General features: G+C 40.3%; 1 protein-coding gene and 1 long non-coding RNA gene across 2 annotated transcripts in view; one reads left to right on the forward strand and one right to left on the reverse strand.

The window, feature by feature from the left end:
* The window catches only part of LOC146059608 (uncharacterized), a 98,769-nt gene extending 80,355 nt beyond the window's left edge, over positions 1–18,414 (forward strand). Inside the window, exons 2-3 of the long non-coding RNA XR_014470288.1 lie at positions 17,207–17,308; positions 17,478–18,414. This is a non-coding gene — a long non-coding RNA (uncharacterized LOC146059608). The remainder of the gene's footprint in view (positions 1–17,206; positions 17,309–17,477) is intronic.
* DCHS2 (dachsous cadherin-related 2) overlaps positions 1–21,307 on the reverse strand; it is a 269,106-nt gene that overhangs the window by 12,354 nt on the left and 235,445 nt on the right. The window contains exons 13-18 of the mRNA XM_083171960.1: positions 16,682–17,542; positions 12,712–12,822; positions 12,283–12,494; positions 11,291–11,442; positions 5,784–5,914; positions 4,105–4,391 (exon numbers count right to left, since the gene is read on the reverse strand). Coding sequence (XP_083028086.1) covers positions 4,105–4,391; positions 5,784–5,914; positions 11,291–11,442; positions 12,283–12,494; positions 12,712–12,822; positions 16,682–17,542 — 1,754 coding nt within the window. The remainder of the gene's footprint in view (positions 1–4,104; positions 4,392–5,783; positions 5,915–11,290; positions 11,443–12,282; positions 12,495–12,711; positions 12,823–16,681; positions 17,543–21,307) is intronic.

The raw sequence follows: 21,307 nt of genomic DNA on the forward strand, positions 1-21,307 counted from the left end.
CCTCACATGTGACCAAAAAATACCATTTGGGTGCATGGCAGGACTCAGCAGGGAAGGAGCGATATTTGGATTTTGCAGCACAGATTCTGGTGGAATGCATGGTGGGTGCTATGTCGCATTAGCAAGACCCCCGAAGCACCAATACAGTGGAACCCCCCCACAAGTAACCCCATTTTGCAAACTACACCCCTCAGGGAATTTATCTAGGGGTATAGTGTACATTTCAAACCCCCAGGGGTTTCACCAATTTTGATACAACTGGGCTGTGCAAATAAAAAATTACATTTTTTACACAAAAATGCAGATCTGGCTCAAAATTTTTCATTTTCACAAGTAATGAAGGAGACAAAGCACCCCAAAATCTGTGCCCCAATTTCTCCCGAGTACGGCAATGCCTCACATGTGACCAAAAAATACCATTTGGGTGCATGGCAGGACTCAGAAGGGAAGGAGTGATTTTTGGATTTTGCAGCACAGATTCTGGTTCAATGACCCCTGAAGCACCTATACAGTGGAACCCCCCCACAAGTGACCCCATTTTGCAAACTACACCCTTCAGGGAATTCATCAGGGGGTATAGTGTACATTTCAAACCCCCAGGGGTTTAACCAATTTTGATACAACTGAGCCGTGAAAATAAAAAATTAAATTTTTTCATTTTCACAGCCCAGTTGTATCAAAATTGGTGAAACCCCTGGGGGTTTGAAATGTACACTATACCCCTAGATGAATTCCCTGAGGGGTGTAGTTTGCAAAATGGGGTGACTTGTGGGGGAGGTTCCTAACTTTTAGCATCTTATGGTGCCTAGAAACCTACATGGTGCCTAAAAAAATAATCTCATAAAAAGGAGGCTCCAAAATCAAGTAGGTGCTCCTTCTATTATGAAGCCTGTGGTTTGGTCAACGTGCACACTAGGGCCACATATAGGATATTTATGAAAACAAAAGAATTGGGGGAATCAATTTTTAGTCACATTTCTCTAGTAAAATGTACTGTGTTCCTTAGAAAAATGTATTAAAATTGCAAATCTGCAAAAAAAAAGAAATTTTGAAATTTCACCTACACTTTGTTTTAATTCCTGTGAAACACCTAAAGGGTTAACAAACTTCCAAAATGCTGTTTTGAATACTGTGAGGGGTGCAGTTTTTGAAATGGCATCATTTATGGGGGTGTCTCACATACAAGTCCCTCAAAGTCACATCAGAACTGAACTGGTCCCTAAAAAAATCAGTGTTTGAAATTTTCTTGAAAATTTGAGAATTTGCTATTCATATTGTAAGCCTCCTAGTGTCCCAAAAAATTAAAAGTAAGTTGAAATAATGATGTCAACATAAAGTAGACATATGGTCTATGTTAGTTATTCACTATTTTGAGTGGTAAGATTATTTGTCTCACAAGCAGAAAATTTAACATTTTGCAAATCGCTAAATTTTCCATTTTTTCACGATATTTTGGTATTTTTCACAAAAAAACACAGACTGTATCGACCCAAATTTACCACTAATTTGAAGTACAATGTGTCACGAAAAAACAATCTCAAAATCACTGGGATAAGTAAAAGCAAAAAAAAGTTATCCCCACTTAAGTGAGACATGTCAGATTTGAAAAAAAGGGCTCTGTCAGGAACGCAAAAACTGGCTCTGTCAGGAAGGGGTTAAGCAGTTACTCCACAAGGATGCTGTTTCAAGATTGTTTTGTAATACACTTGTACAGTATGTTCTTGACTGAAAGGCTACATATTATATCTCGAGTAGTTTTGGACTCATTTCTTTTACAATCAATCCAAGAGAAAACCTAAAAACATTCAGAGGGCTATTTATCAAGCTCTTCTGCTCCAGTAATCATAGGGTAAATGTATGAAGCTTGGAAAAGTGGTATCTATCCCCATAAAGAAAGTTATGTGCAAGGTGATAATGCTCCAGCCAATCAACTCCTAAGGGGGGGAATTTAATAGGATCAGAGATTCAGAAAGTGGGAGATTTGGTAAGAGATCTCCAGTTTTTTAAAGTGGCATTCATTTACATTTCAAATTTAAACAGTTTTTACAGTGTAAATGATTGCCGCTTTAAAAACCTGGAGATTTCTTACCAAATCTCTCACTTTCTGAATCTCTCATCCTATTACATTTCCCCCTTAGGAGCTGATTGGCTGGTGCATTATCATCTTGCACATACCGTTCTTTATGGGGATAGATACCACTTCTCCAAGCTTCATACATTTACCCCCCATGTTTCTAAATGAATACAACTAAACTAAGTAAATAGGCTGTTTGTTAAGCCTCTAAACATTGAAGATCACTGCAATGACTTTGTTAGTGTACTATTGATTAAGCTCTAAAAAATATAGGTTTTCAGTGCTTGACTGTGGGCACTAATACCATCTTCAGATGGTGGCAGCTTGTTCTTTCCAACAGTGGTCAACCTATTGACGGTTGACCTAGACACTGCCAACCTATCAACTAACAGTATGGTTTTAACAGAGTAACCGGGTAACCTGGCAGCATGAACTTTTGTAGCTTCCATTAATGATAAAATAAAGGATTCAGGCATACATTGGACATCGGCTTATTGGAACAGTCACATGTTCAACCATCAATACATTGCTCCAGTAATTGACGTTTTTCTTCCCACAAATTGCTGCAAGTTTGATAGAAAAGTGTTACACCCAATTTGCAGATTTTCATAAATAGTCTCCACAGCTTGTACACACTGCAGAAATTATACTACTCAGGTGGTAAAACCTTGCACTACTGCCTGTAGTGTAACCGCAGCCATTAGCAGTTAGTGTGATATAAAAGCTACTGTATGGCCACTTTCTAACTTGGCTTTCAATTTTCCTTATTAACATAATAGTAATTATTATTCTAATTGAAGTCTCCATTCTGCCTACTTCTAATACACCTAAAGTTACCCTTTCCATACACAAAGATATTTTATTGGTTGTAAATGACTGACAATAAGTATTCCTCAATGTGTTGCCAGGGGATCCAGCCTAGAATTACTATTCACCCTGGCAGCTTGATACACCCTCTGCAATACATTGTTCTCTTGTCGGGGAATGTAAAAGCCACAATTATGGCTTATGATGCAGCAGTGTGGGGCGCACTAGTATATGAGCTATACAGGAGGGAATTTGAAATAATCTGTTGCTGGTACAGGTAATCTCAGCTTCTGTGGTGAGATGGGATTAAGTCTAAGGCACAGGTTCTCAAACTCGGTCCTCAGGACCCCACAGTGCATGGTTGAGATTACCTGAATTGTAAAAAAGGGGCAGACTAGATGGGCCAAATGGTTCTTATCTGCCGTCAAATTCTATGTTTCTATGGTTTGCAGGTCTCCTCACAGAATCACAAGTGAAGTAATTAGCTCCATCTGTGGATCTTCTAAAACGTGTCAGTAATGAATGCATCTGTGCCCCTGCCGGGTGACCTGGAAAACGTGAACTGTGTGGGGTTCTGAGGTCTGAGTTTGAGAACCCCTGGTCTAAGGAAATGGTGAATGTCAAAAAGTAATATGTATTTGTTTGACTGTGGTATAGCTCACAGAAAATGTATAGGCTGATAGGCGTTAGGTCAACAGCAAAAGGTCAACTTGCACAAGAAGAAGAAGTTTTTTGAGTGTCAATGTTGATACCTGAGCAGGTGGATGCCCAATTTGTGTACCGCTTAGCTCGTCATGCTTCGGGACAGGTGCATTTCTCTGCTACTGCAGTACACTTTATCATTCCCAATGAGAGCACACAGGGATGGTAAAGTATGAAAAAGTGAAAAAAAAATATTTTGGAAATCCCTAAATGCCCATATCAACCTTTTCAATGTGAACCTATGCTTGTGTCGACCTTTTGTCTTAGTCGACCTTGTGCATGATGACCTATTGACTGCCAATATTCCAGTCAGGTGATGATCGGACGAGCCCCTGTCTTCTCAAAACCTGACAAATATACAATTAAGTCTACAGTATTTACCATAACATAATCGCTGCTTCATTCACATACTGTGGCCTATTGGAGGTTAGCCTGGTCCTATTAAATTTAGGTGAGAATGGACCATCTGTAAAAATAACTTTTTGTGCACTGTATTACTGTACAGCTTCTCCTGTGCTTACCTTATATGATTCTTTAGTAAATAAAGGTGGATTATCATTTACATCTAAAACTACAATGGTGAGCTCTGCTTCAGTCAGATGTATGGAATCAGAGGCCTGGATCCTCAGGTGATGTTGAGATGTCTCCTCATAATCCAAGAAACCAGTGAGAGTTAAGACTCCAGAGTACTTGTCAATGGCAAATTTCTCCCCAGGGTTTCCATCTTTAGTAAAACTGTATGAGACGTTTGGCCTCAGATCCACATCATTGGCAGATACACAAACTATAGTGTAGCCAGGAGAAGAATCTGAAATGTCATAGACAACTTTCAGTTAATTTATCTGTGAGATCCAGAAGAATACAGAAAACACTAAGGAAAGAGAATCAGTTCTCAGCCATTTGCCACTGTGATATAATGCTGCACACATCATAGTAGATTATAGTACAGTCACATCATACAGGGGTCTATTTACTAAGCCTAGAATAGTGCTAAAGTGTTTGGAGATAAAATACCAGCCAACAAGCTCCTAACTGCCATGTTGAAGGTTGTTTTGAAAAATGTGAGGAGCGGGTTGTTTGATGCTATATTTCTGTCCACGTTATCTCCATCTAAGGCTTAGAAAATAGACTCCTACTTTACATGACATTTAATTGGATGCGATTTTTAGTAATTTTTAAATTCACATATTATCGCACTTTTTAAAATCAGTTTTTTTGCTGCAAATTTGCATATTTAATGAGGTGCATATTCCGGGCAAAAAAGTGCAAATACTGTAAGTGTCATAATGTGCGAATTTTACTCATGCAAATATGTGATTTTCAGGCATGGAAATGTGCGAATTTGTGTTAAAAAATTTAAAATAAAAAACTTTTACACATTTTTTAATACAGGACCATGCACAGATCTCAATGATCTGTGCAGGGTTCTGGCCAATTCGCCTGTCAGAACCTGGTCTTGCACATGTGGCAAATTTTAGACACATTTTCCTGATGTTGCATCTCATTAAATATGCGAATTGTATACTTTTCAAAGTGAAAACATTTGGATTCGAGTTTGCGCGCGACTAAAAATCGCACTTTCAGAATGTGCGATTTTGCGGCAAAATCAGATCAGCTATGGTCTTTACTTACAATTGACTCTGCTTTTGAGAATACAAAACATTCTTAGCAGCATACATCAATGTATATCCCTCATTGTACTAAAGAGGTAGGCTGAATTTATCGTTATAAAACATAAATAAATGAAAAAGTCAGATTTTGGAGCATAGAATGTTTATTGTGTTCAATTAAAGTTTTTTTAAAGCATGCTTATAATCACTTTTCACCAAACGTTTTTTTTTTTTTACTTTGCTTTTTTAAGGTATAATTAGTAATATTCACTTAGAAAAGCTGTGAGAGCTCATTGTGAATAGTATATACTAATTTTTATAGGGGTACCTGGGAGCGTGGCCACATCCATTAAGGTGTGATTACACCCCCTCAAAAGAATAAAAAAATTACTACATATAGTAGGTTACAACAGCACGTGGAGACATTTGTCCCCCTAAAAGGCTGCCCCAGGCCACCGCCAGTCCCCTCCATAAAGCCTGTACATGGGCAATTGGTACCCCCATCCTCTAAGCTTATCTGCTTACAAGTTGCAAATGCTGAGTATATATAATACTGTGCTACAGTCCTTCTAGTTTTCCAAGAAATTTACCTTCAGGAATGAACACTGTTTCCAAGGGAGGTATAGTAGGTGCATTGTCATTGATATCCACAACTAAAATGGTGACTATAGTTGTTGCAGAAAGGCTAGGAGATCCCCTGTCAGTGGCCTGAAGGACCAGTCTGGAATTACAAATACATGGTCACTAAAAAATAATCCTAACAACACCAAGTTATTTACAATGCATTGTATATACAATTATTCAACAAACTCCAAAGAAATAATACACTCCACACTTTGATCAAGAAATTCTGGTACATTGGAAGAACTGGATCACGATGGGGAATCATCTTGCAAAGAATCATTTTTGCTAAAGTGTTTTTGAGGAAAATAATGTCCCTACACCAGTAAACATGTACCCACTTTTACGTACAGTATAATTGTTTAGATTCAGAAGGATCAAAAAAGAACACACAAAAAAAAAACCTTTCTAAACTATTGGCAACTAGTTCTTCTGGACACTTGCTAGGAGAAGACTTTTTTTGATTGACCACCAATTGTAGGATTGAATAGTATGACATACTTAACAGGCAGTTCATGATTATAAGCAACAATATGTAACAATAAGAATTTATTATATTTACTGTGCTCATTAAAGAGAAATTTAGGCAATTTCCTGAGAAAATTTGATCCATATGTGTCAAAAGAAAATTGTTCCCTAGAAATTAGTGGAATAATTTTTCTATACCACGCTCAGTGCAAAAATGCTGTTCAGATGCTTGTCTAGTCTTGTATTACTATTTAATTACACCCTTCATTTGGTCTTAACTACAAACGGTACTTTGTACTTACAGTAAGTGTGCCAATCAATAGTTTTGATTATTAAAGCAACACAATGAAAGCCTAAAGAAAATGTACACATATATTACCATTGCAAACAGAATGTTATATGTGCACTAGATACATGCCAGTCAAATTTATACTGAACACATGGGATCTTTTATGTTTTTCTTTTTCCTGTAAAGTTTTATGGACTGCTTTGTAAAAACAAAAAAATTTAAAATATGTTAACAAAATACGGTTCATTTAACATTATTTTGCCAATCGCTTCATTTGGAAGAGTTCTAATACAAAACATCTCATCTTATTGCCAAGGGATCTGATTTTCTGGGAAGCAGTATCAATACCTGACAGCTTCACACAGCTGGGGGTGAGAGGTCAGTCTCTAACTAGCGATCAGCACTAATGAACCCACCACTGGGTATCGCAATGATGCAGCGCTATGCCAATGTTTATTAACACCAGTTCTTTCTTCTCCCCTTGAATAATAACTGTGTTTGATTTCACAGTGAGAATGAGAATTGTGAGAAGCAAAAAATTATTTATACATTTTATATTCAACAAAAGCTCAAACTAACTGTTAACACTCTTGTTGCCAAATGTTTAAACCTCAGAGGCAATGATGGTTCATGGATCTGATCAGTAGAAAAGAGAAATTTGTAAAAGCATGCAAATAAATGTAATTTTAAGACAAGGTTTAAAGACAGAGGGTCTGATTCAGAAGTGGACGCAATGGTGATGTTTGTGCATACTGCTTGTGCATAAAAAGTCCTGAAAATCTGCATGAGTTCCACTGACGATACGCAGAGACTGGCGTTACAAATGGAGTTGCTGGCATTAGAACTGGTGGTGCACAACCATTGGCATTCCTGGATAATGACTGGAAATGGCCTGAAGTGAACATTAAAAAAAAATATTTGTCTCATTGGCGTGTTATGGGAGTGTCACAAGTGTGTCAGAGAATGCAGCTACTTTCACAACCACAGAGGCCATGTTTAGAGGAACTTTAAAATGAGAAAATGTGCCTGCTATAGGCTGGTGAAAGTGTTAAGGCTGATGGTAGAGTGGCCATAGCCAGGGCTGTAACTAGGGTAATACAGAGAATGCTCAGCCCATAGCACCTATGCAGCGACCCTGCATCCACAGTGACCAGGCACCCACCTGCAGTAATGCCCACTGCAATAAATGTAGCAGTGCACATTACAGTGGGCTGCCTTCTGTCAGCAATCCGCATTGCAAGTAGAGTCCGGAGCTTCCAGCTCACGTGCGCGTTACACTGAGTGAGTGTAGGAAGTCAGGAGTAGTGAGGCAGTGGACTGGTGAGTCACCCAAGGAAGGAAGCAGATGGGGAAAGCAGCGGGATTCACAACCTCTATTTTCAATCACACACTGGCTCAGTGGCTCTTTCCATTCATCCTATGTTCTCCCCACCCATTCTTCTTTGCTGTCCTCTTAACTGATCTTCCTTCACTGTTCTCAACCCTTTCACTGCTCACTACACTACACCCTCAATTATTAACTCTCTACAATAACCCTTACTCACTGCTCCCTACACACATCCTCACTCACTGCTCCCTACACCTATACTCTATGATCCCCATCCAGCCTCACTGCTCTCTACACCTACCCCCCTTACTGTGCTCTATACTGACCGTCACTCTGCTCTATACACCCTTCGCAACTGCTCCGTATACTCACACTCACTCACTGCCCCGTACACCCACCCCCACTGCTCTCTACACCCACCACCAATGTTCCCTCACAAAATTAACACTATACAGAAATAAAAACCATAACTGTGCTGCTACATCCTACTTAGAGAGTTGGGAGGAGATTAGGATATGAGAATAAACAAAGATATTAGAAAAAAATATAAATTTTTAATGTAACAGTTGATTTCTAATGTGGGTTTTTTCAAATTCAACTATAAGTATTACTCTTCCCCCCTCTGCATAAGTCTGCAGCAGGACTAGTGTTTTTGATTCTCAATAATATTGTGTGGCATACTGTAATTGGTACTACTGTGTGGCATACTGTGTATAATGGGTAATACTGTGACATACTGCGTAAAAGGGTACTGCTTTGGTATACTGTGTAGCAGGTGTACTAAAGTTTGGTGTACTGTTTACAAGGATACTATTGTGATTGTAACATAAATAAGTGGCACTACTGTTTGATGTAACGTGAATAATAACACAAATGTATTGCATTACAAAGCTCCTTTTCTGCAAGACCATGCACCCTTTTTTTTGTATGTGCACACTATTCCTAATCATAATTTTGGGGTGAGGGGGGGCATGAGTGCTCTTTCTGACAAACAACATCAAAGTGTGGTGTTTAGATGGCAAGAGCCTTCTAGTTTTAGCCCTTGCCAGATCCACCAATAGAGTTTTACCTTCCATGAGCAACAAAAGTTGACGTCTCAGGGTGGGCATAGCCATGCATGCCAGGACACAAGAAAAAGTCTGACACTAGCATTGCAAATTGACTCAGCTAGGAATTTGCAGAAAGCTTCAGTCATGCATGCCTTCGGCCTACTCCTCATTCAGTATCTCATTGTGTCTAAGTCTATAATATGTTTTTTTGTGTAATACTGTGGATATGATTTATTGTGATAGGATGGAGACAATGTGGACAGAGGCCAGAAATAAGAATCATGATCTAACTTAAGTGTTTTCTGAGCACAATAATTAATGACATGCTATTTCTAAAATACCACCTCAGGGTTTCAAACACACATTAAAGTATTAAAAATGTTGAAAAAATATGTAAAATTGTGACAGACTATTTCACATCTTGTAAAGTGCTCATTTTCTAATATCATGAATGTCAGACTATTCCCTTGCTGGAAGACAAGTATTGTGGTTTTTTTTTTAGCTTTAACAGTTTTTGTTTTGCATTATTTAATCTTAGCACTCAATATTCATTTTAAAAAGTATTTGGTCTCCAAACCAAGTGATAGAATGTTGGAAGTGGAATCCTGGAGGTGAAATTGCTCACATCCTAACAACAGGATGAATGGCCATTTATAACCAGTTAGAAGGATGAAAGACCTGATGGCAAAAAGTACTAAAACTGAAATGAATATAACTCTGCAAGAGTGGAAAGATGCCACGTTATCTGACTGGCTCATCATTATAAGATGCAATTAATAAAATCAGAAAATAACAGTGAGTCGAATCTATAAAATTTGGCACATTGGTCAATAAAAAAATGGCTAAATATTTTATTCACAAAAACATATGTGATTACTTATAAAGTATCAACTCATACATGAAGGTCGTAGTCAGTTCTGTGTTGTTTATGACACTTACTGTATAAGGAGAGGCAGTCAGAGGAGAATGCAACCCTTGTGTGGCTGTGCATACCACCGATAATTACAGCACAGCAACATGCAGATTTTTTGTAATATTAATGGTTTCAAGGTGCCTGAGAAACAGTTAGCCGACGCCTTACAACCATCATCAATGTTTGCATTTCCTTGTATATATGCAATGCCATTAAAATACTACTTGCTTTAATATTGAATATGAAAATTAGGAAATAAAATAAAGATGAGCCATAGTTTAATCTTTAGATTTCATCACGGAACCAATTATTACATTCTGTTCACTGCTTATTGTTCTAACATTATTATTTATTTTATGAGTAGTTATAAACAAACAGTTGCTATAAAGTGCTGACTAACACACGTCTTATAGATATGTTACACTTAGGGCCAGTGACTAATGGCCACAAACAGTACAATTAATGCAACACTAACCGTCCTAAAACTTATGCTCAGGAGTGTAACCAATTATCCCAACAGCAAAAATTGGTGCAATTGCGACAATGGTTGTCCATCTGCATTGGAGGAACCCAAGCTACCCATGACTGATAATTATTCAGTCAATAGTAATAAGAACATTACCAGACACACCAGTGAATGCAGTTGGAAGATGGAAGCTAGTGGCCACAATCGGCCTGTGTGTGATGTCATATCCAAAAACACTGTAAATCCCACTAACCTAGGTCCAGCTTAATGAGGCATATATACTACATGCCTCATTAATCTAAAGATGTCATGATGCTTAGGCTGGGTACATACTTGGGTGACGGCAGAACCACCTGACAGACCCAGCAACCATGTGACTGATTTTTGTGAGCATATACACTTACCAACCAGTCACATGATATGTATGGTAAGACATTACAACTAAGTAGGCTTTTAAAGTTGCCTGCACAGTTGTGATGTCATTGTCAGTCATACCTGCTGCCAGCTTAAGGGGCTGGTCAGTCAATTGTACACAGAAACGGATGTACTGATATATCTGCAAGGCACTGTACATCTGCATCTGCCATTCTATGGGCAAATCCATTCACAGGCATATGGAGGTTATACAAGAGCCAATGCACTTAACAATATATAATTTGTTAGCTGTACAAATGATATATGGCATAGTGTGTACCCAGCATTACCCTAAAGTAGAGACCAAGCTCCAATCATCTAAACATATTTTCTCAATGTTGTATGCATTCTTTTCTTTTTTAAATGGAAATGTTTATTACAGAGAAAATAGGTCTATGATAACTGAGAATTTTATGAAAACCCCACTAATATTGAATATAAAATGTTACCATTGTACAATTACATAATAAGCCATTTTATTCATCTTTATTAATAAGTTTAAACATACTTATTAAACTAATCAACATAATCGTGACATATTTTAACAAACCTGTAGGAGGCTTTTATTTCCCGATCCAGGATAGCATTTGTGGAAATAACGCCCCATCTGGAATCAACTGTAAATTCTTTATTTTCATTGCCATCCACAATAGTGTAATCTACCTGTCCATTTAGCCCACTATCCGCATCTGTGGCGAAAACCTATAAAACAAATGAATAAAAGGCTTTAAATTGAAAGAAAGAGTTGATAAAATATGGCCATACAGTACAGTAAATGTATATGAGATTGATAAAGCGCTGCGGAATATGTATGCGCTATATAAGAAACTGTTAATAAATAAATAAATAAATTAATAAACAACCAGCCAATTAGCTCTGAACTCTCATGTTACAGGCTGGTTTTGAAAAATGGCAGTTAGGATCTGGTAAAGTTGGTACTTTATCACTCTGCACTTTATCAGTTTTGGAAGCTTGGTGCATCTGGCCCTTGGTCATAGAACAATGCCCTCTGTGCCCCCAAATATTTAACATACATATTTGCATGCACTGCTAACATACGTGTTGCTCCACAACACAGAGAGCCCACCCAAAGCAATAACACACACCAGCCAGGTCTGTTCTGCAAAAAGCTAGCTGTAATGATTAACTTTCAATACATGGTAGGAAAATGTTTTGGGAGTATTTGGATCTGAAATGCAACTTCTGGATTTCTATGTTGTAAATAATCTACTAAATCTTTCAAATGTAAGTAGCACCGCCAGTAAAAAAAAATCAATAAATCTGTGGTGTGGTTGTAAGACTGGAATATTAATAATCTCCTACTGTATCCTTCAGTTTTAAATACTGTAAATCAAAAATGCCTGAATATCAGTAGGAAAAAATATATTTTAGGGATCCAATCCATGTATTAAGCAATGGTTATCAGATACAGTTAATAAAATGTGTAGTCAAATCAGCACACATTTAGCTTCCCTTTAATGCCCATATCTGCAGCGCCACACTCATGTCTGTGAGAAGAATACCTTTCCGCAGTTACTATACCTGGATGATAAACAGGTTGTAGCCCTGACCTTCCAAGACCGACGTAATGTGATTGTCTTGATCAAACACTGGTGGGTTATCATTCTCATCTTGGATTAACACGGACACTCTGCAGTATTCCATGAAAACACTGGTTTTAGCGGAAATTATCAAATTCATTTTATGTGTAAATTCAAAGTCAAGCAGTGATGGCTCTTGTACAGTAAGTTCTCCTGTAGGATGAAAAGTATAATATTCAAATACAAAAAATGCCTTCATCCCCGAACCCTTTTACACCAGGCCAATTGTGGTACCGTATTTGGCTAGATACAGTAACTGTATAAATAATAAATTGCTAGGGTATATTAATAGGTTTTTATTATCCACAATGGTCTGCCCAACATTTCCTTTCACTGTACATTTTCATAAGATATAAATAAAGCAATTTACCTGTTTTAGAATGTAATATAAAAGCCTCTGTATCTCCACTGATGAGACTGTACACTATGGTTCCTTTACTTGGTTTACGCTTTTCTGCTTTTACAGTTACCACTGCTGTTCCTGTTTTTAAAAACAGATAATATATACTGTTACTAAGATGCATAGGCTCATTCTAGAATTTGAATGCAAATCAAGTGATTGTACAGTATTGTATATCCAAGAAATACTAGATCCAAGAAATCTAGATCTGTGATGTCAACATCTATGTAGACATATAAATATATAACATATAGAAAAAAACAGGTAACAAAACAGCTAAAATAGAAAGCCAAAAATAAATTTCGAATGTCGTCCTAAACACTGTTGACCTAAGGCCGGATACCAAATATATAATGGTGTATATATCTCATTGCATTCCATAATGTGTTTATTTTTTTTAACAGATAAAGGGGTATATTCATTTGATGTCAAAACTGCCGTCTTGCCGAAAAGATGGCAGTTTTCAACATGAATAAGTTGGAAGGGGTTCCGATCTATTCAATGCTAGCTGTTTTCTTCTCCGGCAGGAATGTTCCGACCTGCCGAAAACCAGGTGGATTGACGGAATAGCCGCTAATCCACCTGCTTTTGACGGAAACACAGCCAAAATCAAAAGGTTTTGGCCATGTTTCCGGTAATCTCAATCATGAAAATATGTCGGATTGAGGCAGGAAGGACGGTGCCAGGTAGTCAGCAGCAATTTAGACAGTCCTCCTGTCCACCTCCGCCTCCCATATCCACCCGCCGCATTCACCTGTCCCGCTGCTGGGCAAGAGTAGATTACCCATCCCCGGGCCGGCCCCATCCCAGCTCCCGCTGCGTCCGTGCTCACACGGTCCCCGCGCCGGCCGAGTAAGCATCAATCAGCGCCCAAATCCGACATCCAGATTTGCCCGAATAATGGATGACGGATCCATTCCGTCAAAAGAATTTTGTAATGGATCCGGCATCCATTAATTATACCCCAAAGCATTTTGCAACAACATTAGCTGCTAGTTTCTTCAATCGCTCCTTTAAATTGCCCATGTGTTTATTGAAATACTGCTACATATAACATATAAATCAAGGCCAGATTAAGGATCTCTTGTGCATGGGGATGAATATAACCAAAGGCCTATTTTTGGAGCTGTAGAGACCAATGATGGGACAGGTAATGGGAGAGGTGTTCTTAGGGTCATGGTCATACATGCCTCCCCACTCCAAATTAGAATAAAAACTACTAGATGTGCCATTGGGGAGGGGCATCATTCCTCTTGCACAGTTGGCCATCCCAGGTCTCTTAAACAAGCCAGGGCCTTGATAATTAGCCGCAGCCTTCCCCACGAGACCGCTCAGGTGCCGGACAGTGCACGGAGTGCACTGACAGGTACCTTCTCTCCCGCAACCCAGTCTTCCTTCCCCGTCCGGTTCTCCCTTCAATCCTGGCCCCTCCACCCTCCGTCTCCCTCCCTGGTGTCTCCTCCTCTCATCCCCTTACACCCGCTCTGCCAAACTAGCCTGGATCTCCGATAGATGCCGCTCACCCTCCACCACTGTATAATTATATACATGTGGAGGACAGCAGCACACCTATCCCGGCACTACGCTTTTACCTTTCTACACTATACCTTCCTCCAGGGATCACTCATCAGGCCTTAATGACAGTGATCTACCCTGCACTGGACCGTGTCTACTCAGGGGGAATCTGGTACACCACCCTGACAGCAGTATCCCTATCTACCAGCTCTGTGCAGTAAACCCCTGTCTGTATCTAATAAAGCCCACTCACCCGCCATACCTACAAAGTCCATCAACTAAGTGATGGCAACTAGCCTGGGGTGTCAGAAAGTATTATAGGATACGGGTGACCTCTCCTATTCCGCTCCGCTTTTTCACAGAGGGTAACACAGACTTTTCCTTTTCAAACCTTTAACTGACTCCCCACAAGGTAGGGTCCATCCCCCACAATACCCATAAAAGCTCACTATAACCTAGTGGCAGCTGACAATTGGAGAGGGGCAGAGCCTGTCAGAAGGGAAAGGGGACTTTCCAGTTTCCAACCAGACAATCCTGCCATTGTCACGGGTATATAAAGTCGGTTGGGATCACCCACGCCCATTGGGCACAGTCAAACTTCTAACCCAGACTATCCAGGTACTTTACCTCTCTCTTTTCTTTCCACTAACCTTACAATACCCTCTTTTCCTATTCCCCCACGTCTTCCCCCCCCCCCCTCCCTTTCCCCTACCCCCTTATACTGCGGGAACTACCAGCACAGAGTCTTGCTAACCTGTTTGTCAAATAAATTGTTGGTGCATATTCCATACATAAATTATACAGTGACATCAGGCTAGCCATCAATTCAATTGAGGATTGCCTCAGATAATATTTGTGGTGAAGGCTGGCGGTAAACATATCAATGAAAACTTATGTTTAGATAAAAATTTTGACAAATTAGCTGCCTGTGAAAGCAGTACAAACCATTTGACTATATTCTTCTTCTTCCCACACTGGTCATACAATTTATGCACGACAATGTGGAAGATAACTGATTTTTGAAAAACAATATATCATCTTTCTTGGGAATTTTATTGTAAGGCCACTGTAAGCCTACATATCCTCTTGTTTAGAAAAGATAACCAGTACTCACTGGCATAAACCTCTGCAAGGGAATTGAAACTAACTGGACACATTGTATGGTCAGAATTGCAACTGTCAAACTTACTTGTTACAGAGCCACACTTAACCTGGGTCGCACTTTAATAACACCAGGATTTCTAGAATTTCACTCTGAAGCATATAGACTTTCCAATTAAGGCACAGCTTGTTAAATCCTAGTATCAAGAGGCTTTCAACCTGACATACTCTAGTATATGCTTGGACTATAACTGCTGATTAATGTCCAAAACGTGTACCCTTATTTTTGTTGAGAGACTGTGAGACCAAGTGTTGATAAGCTACCTACCTGACACACAACTACATTGGGGACCGCAAGCACACAATAAGGCTCAAAATTTGCCAGGTGGGACGCTCGCAGTGCCAGAGGGTAGCTAAACAGCAGCAGGTCCTTTACAGACTGTCTAAGGGCAGGCCTGACAGGCCTGATTCTCATAAACCTGTAGACACACATCCTTGCTGAATCTAAACAAGAGGACTTAGTGCCCGTAGGGCACAGACCTATGAGTGTGACTCAATATATGTTTATATGTTTGTGTGTGAACGCCTGAAAACGTTTTGTCTATGATTTATTTTACGGAGAACAAATAAAAGTTAATTTTTAAATTTAACCATACCCGGGGATGGAACAACCCACCCCACCTCCCCATGTGTAACTAGTACCCTCACCATAAACCTAATCCCAATAAACGACACTGTCCCCACACCAGGGCTCTGATAAAAAAGCGGTGTAACACAGTCTGTATCATCCTTAAGCTTGTGTTTTAATACCTAACCACCAACACACTGTAGATACGCTAAACATCCCGACAGATGTTTAAATAGATTACTGTATGTAATCACAGTTCAAGAGTGCCCCCAAAAAAGAGAGAGTCTTTCCCTCTTTTCCTCCTACATACATTTTACTCTCTAGGGTGCACCTCCACGCCATTGATTCTGTGAGACTTTGTATAACAGGTCTCCCATACCTCTATATATTGTGGACCATTAGACTAAAATTGTCAAATCCAAACTGATTGTCATAAACCTGTGCACTGATCCATCTCCCCCTTCCCCTTTTCCTTGAAAATTAACCTTGATAATTATTACCTGCCCCCCCTCAGTACACTTGCCTATTCCGATAAGAGAAAGAACTATACCAGTCCTGTGCGTGGTGCAGCCAGTGCCATATTTATGTGTGTGTGTGTAAACCTCCTATACTATAAGCTCCAATTACTCCCTAAATACATAAATGTGAGAGTAATTAGTATGAACTACTAGAAAATTTACAAATTCTGACATTTACCTGCTCTACTGTTTTCCAAAATGATAACGTCATACACATTCTGCACAAAGGAAATATTTTTTTCCAGGCCTTCTAGGTCAACTATCACAAGACCAGTGGATTTCCTGATTGGGACTCCAAGATCTACAGCCTCCACCAGAAGACTTGTACCCTTGAAGGATTCAGGAGACAGCGGCATCTGAAGTTGGATCTCTCCTGTTTCCCGATTAATGTGGAAGAGTGGGTCAGGTATCACCAGACTATACATCACTGTACCATTCAAGCCAAGATCCAAATCACTTGCATGTACAGTAGTAATAGTGGTATTAACCAAGGTTTGCGGAGAAATGAGAACTTGCACCAGATCCTCTAAAAAAAATGGTGCATTATCATTGATGTCTTCAATTTGCACCAAAACTTTGGTGGTGGAACTTTTTGGGCCATAAATGCTACAGTCAGTAGCCATTGCTCTGAAGACATATTGGTATTTACTTTCTCGGTCTAAAGGTTTTGCAGTCACAATGTTTCCATTTGTTTTGTTTATAGTGAAAGCACCTTGGACATCATCAATCAGAGAGTACATCACTTCCCCATTTAGGCCCTCATCTATATCAAAAGCCTGAAGACTCAAAACGGTTGATCCAACGTGTAAGTCCTCTCTCACAGATGTCCGGTACTGGCTTTTGGGGAATGTAGGTGGGTTGTCATTTTCATCTAGAACCTTAATGTGCAGCTTCGCTGTGGTTGTTTTACGGGGACTGCCCAGGTCATGGCATTCAACGATAATGGTAAAACTGCTGACATCCTCTCTATCTAGGCTGCGGGTGGTCCAGAGCTCCCCTGACGTGTTATTGATGGCAAAGTATCCGCCTGTGTTTCCACCTACAGAAAGAAGGAGAGATATATAAAACAAAAACTGACACTAAAAGACAGGAAAGTGGAAATATATATTATGTTAACACCATGCTAAATTTGTTAATTCTAATAACATGAAATGTTTCTGCTTGTACAGCCAGTGTCTGGAATACGACTGCCTTATGATTAAATTAAACCTGTCTTTAATTTAAATAGGTGGGTGGCACTGACAGTAAATACAGAATGCCTTATCCATTTCAAATGACTTTGCCAGATGTCAGCCCTTCTTTGAACCGGACACACCTTATAAAATATATATCTTAATGCGGCGGCATTGAACCATTCCAAGTGGCTCTTTGTTACACACACCAAAAGCAACAACGGGTGCATTGTTTTTTGGCTACAAAACTAGTCAAAATTGCAATTCCACTACTTTAAGGGTAAATTCTATCTTATTGAGAAAATCTTATTTAATCATTTATATGGTGATCGTACTATGATGGTTGTTGTTTTAATGTTTTATATATATACTTATTTCAGACTCCCTGTAGATTGTAAGCTCTTGTGGGCAGGGCACTCTCTCCTGAGTCGTGCTTGCTACAAATAGCTGCACAGGTGAGCTGGGACTCATCTGTACATTGCAAGGGAACCCCTGCAGTCCTTTGTGAAGATAATAATCTCTGTAGCATAGAGGCTTGAAGCTGCATCCATTTCACTGCAATTACAATATGCTAATACAGTTGTTTCAAATATACTATTCTAGTACCAAACAATGAAACATTATGAATAAAAGGGACAATGCACTGTAATATGGTTCCACAATAAGCTTTCCTGTATAAAGTAAAACAATTGGTCACTGTTGTCTTTGTCAGGGCCAGATTAAGGTTCTCATGGGTTTGGAGCAGAAAATGGCATGTAGGCATACAGAACCCATTCACTATAAGCTGATGATTATCATGCTGTCATGGTGATGGGACTCTTTTTATGTGGAGGCCTGGAGCTGCAGATCCATCCACCCCATTGTTAATCTGGCTCTGTTCTTTGTAATATAAGGCTTGAGAACTAGACAAAACATAGTAAGTTCCATCCTTATGAATAGGAAACCACTTTAATCAGCATACAGTACACATGGGGCCTTATTCAGATCTGAGCTCAGTACAAATTTGTTTGGAAAATGGGCAAAACCATGTGCACTGCAGGTGGGGCAGATGTAATATGTATAGAGAGACTTAGATTTGTGTGAGTTATTTTGTTTCTGTGCAGGGAAAATACTGGCTGCATTATTTTTACACTGCAATTTAGATTTCAGTTTCAGCACACCCCACCCAAATTTAACTCTCTCTATACATGTTACATCTGCCCAGGGCCGGCGCTACCCGCTCAGCAGAGGATGCAAAGCAGGTAGGCACCGGGCAGGAGAGGCGCTGTCCCTGCTGTGCATCCCCTGCTGTCTGTCTCTGTGGCTGCCGGCTGCTACTGCTGCGCCTGTCACACTTAATGACAGGACAGGAAGCAGACCCGAGGCACAGAGCTCCCTCCGCTCCAGGCTCCTACCTAAACATCAGAACATCAGGCCAGGTCAGAGGTCAGCAGTGCTCAGCACGCAGCAGTAGTACGTGCGTAAAGGGGCGGGGCTAATCGGCCGGAGGGGGCGGGGCTACACAGAACCGAAGGGGCGGAGCTATGAGGGAGCAAGAAGACTGAAGACACAGGAGAGGATGAGCAGCTGCCAGGAGAGTAAAGTGTGAGTGTTCTATGTCGGCAACTGGTGTGAGCACGTCTATAGGCACTACTAATGTCGGCAACTGCTGTGAGCATGTGTGTAGACAGCGCTACTTATGTCGGCAACTGATGTGAGCACGTCTATAGGCAGCACACTAATGTCGGCAACTGGTGTGGGCACGTGTATAGGCACCACTACTAATGTCGGCAACTGCTGTGAGCATGTGTGTAGACAGCGCTACTAATGTCGGCAACTGGTGTGGGCACGTCTATAGGCAGCACTACTTATGTCGGCAACTGGTGTGGGCACGTGTATAGGCAGCACTACTAATGTCGGCAACTGGTGTGGGCACGTCTATAGGCAGCACTACTAATGTCGGCAACTGGTGTGGACATGTGTGTAGGCAGCACTACTAATGTCGGCAACTGCTGTAAACATGTGTGTAGACAGCGCTACTAATGTCGGCAACTGGTGCGGGCACGTCTATAGGCAGCACTACTAATGTCGGCAACTGGTGTGGGCACGTGTATAGGCAGCACTACTAATGTCGGCAACTGCTGTGAGCATGTGTGTAGACAGCGCTACTAATGTCGGCAACTGGTGTGGGCACGTCTATAGGCAGAACTACTAATATCGGCAACTGGTGTGGGCGCGTGTATAGGCAGCACTACTAATGTCGGTAACTGGTGTGGGCACGTCTATAGGCAGCACTACTAATGTCGGCAACTGGTGTGGACATGTGTGTAGGCAGCACTACTAATGTCGGCAACTGCTGTGAGCATATGTGTAGACAACGCTACTAATGTCGGCAACTGGTGTGGGCACGTCTATAGGCAGCACTACTAATGTCGGCAACTGGTGTGGGCACGTGTATAGGCAGCACTACTAATGTCGGCAACTGCTGTGAGCATGTGTGTAGACAGCCCTACTAATGTCGGCAACTGGTGTGGGCACGTGTATAGGCAGCGATACTGCTGTCGGCAACTGGTGTGGTCATATGGTTACACAGTGCTACTAATATCGGCAACTGGTGTGAGCACTATGTATAAGCAGAGCAACTACTTTTGGCAACTTGTGTGGGCACTATGAATAAGCAGCCCTTCAAATGTGGGCATATGCAGGAGTTCTCGGGGCATTAGGTGTGTCAATATCATATGGGCATTATGGTGCATGGCATATTTTGTAAGGGGAATTAGGGTGTGTGGCATAATGTGTAATGGGCATTATAGTGTGCTGCATATTGTGTAAAGGGCATCATGATGTGTGGCATAATGTATAATTTGCATTACTGTGTGTGGTATAATGTGTAATGGGCATCATTATGTGTGTGGCATAATGTATCATTTGCATTACTGTGTGTGGTATAATGTGTAATGGGCATTGAGGTGTAAAGCATAATGTGTTATGGGGATAACGGTGTAATTGGTACTTTTATGTGACCACACCGCTTCCTCATGAAGCCACGCTCCTACATTTTTGCGTGCGCTTACAGCGCAAACTCTCTCTTTTTTTTAACTCATGGCACCAAAATTGTGCTACTATGTGGTGTAATTTGGAGTGGGAGTACTATTGTGTGGCCATTCACCTTGCTTGTGAGATCACACGTTTTTCTTTTGGTGTGCGCTGTCCCTTTGTAAAGTTTGGGTGGGCGCAAATTTATAGATTGTAGGAGGGCGCCGAACCCCCTAGCACCGGCCCTGCATCTGCCCCACCTGCAGTGCACATGGTTTTGCCCATTTTCCAAACAAATTTGTACTGAGCTCAGATCTGAATAAGGCCCATGATGTACTGGGGAATATTAAATAACAACATTTCTGAAAAGACATTGACAGTACTTTATGTACATTAAAGTGTACAGTATAAGTGTATACGATCTTGCAATTCAGTTTATAACATTTTGAAATATAAAAACGCAAAAGTTGTAACATTTGCTTTCATGATATTTTACTTACACTAAGTACAAAATATACAGTATGCATGCTAAACATTAATGAAAAAACACAAATATTCACTTTACAACAGTCCTGTAATGCTAAACATATACTAAACCGCTCAGTACTAGCAAAATC

This window comes from Crinia signifera, chromosome 1 (genome assembly GCF_055691185.1).
Source record: "Crinia signifera chromosome 1, ASM5569118v1, whole genome shotgun sequence".
Classification (NCBI taxonomy): Eukaryota; Metazoa; Chordata; class Amphibia; order Anura; family Myobatrachidae; genus Crinia; species Crinia signifera.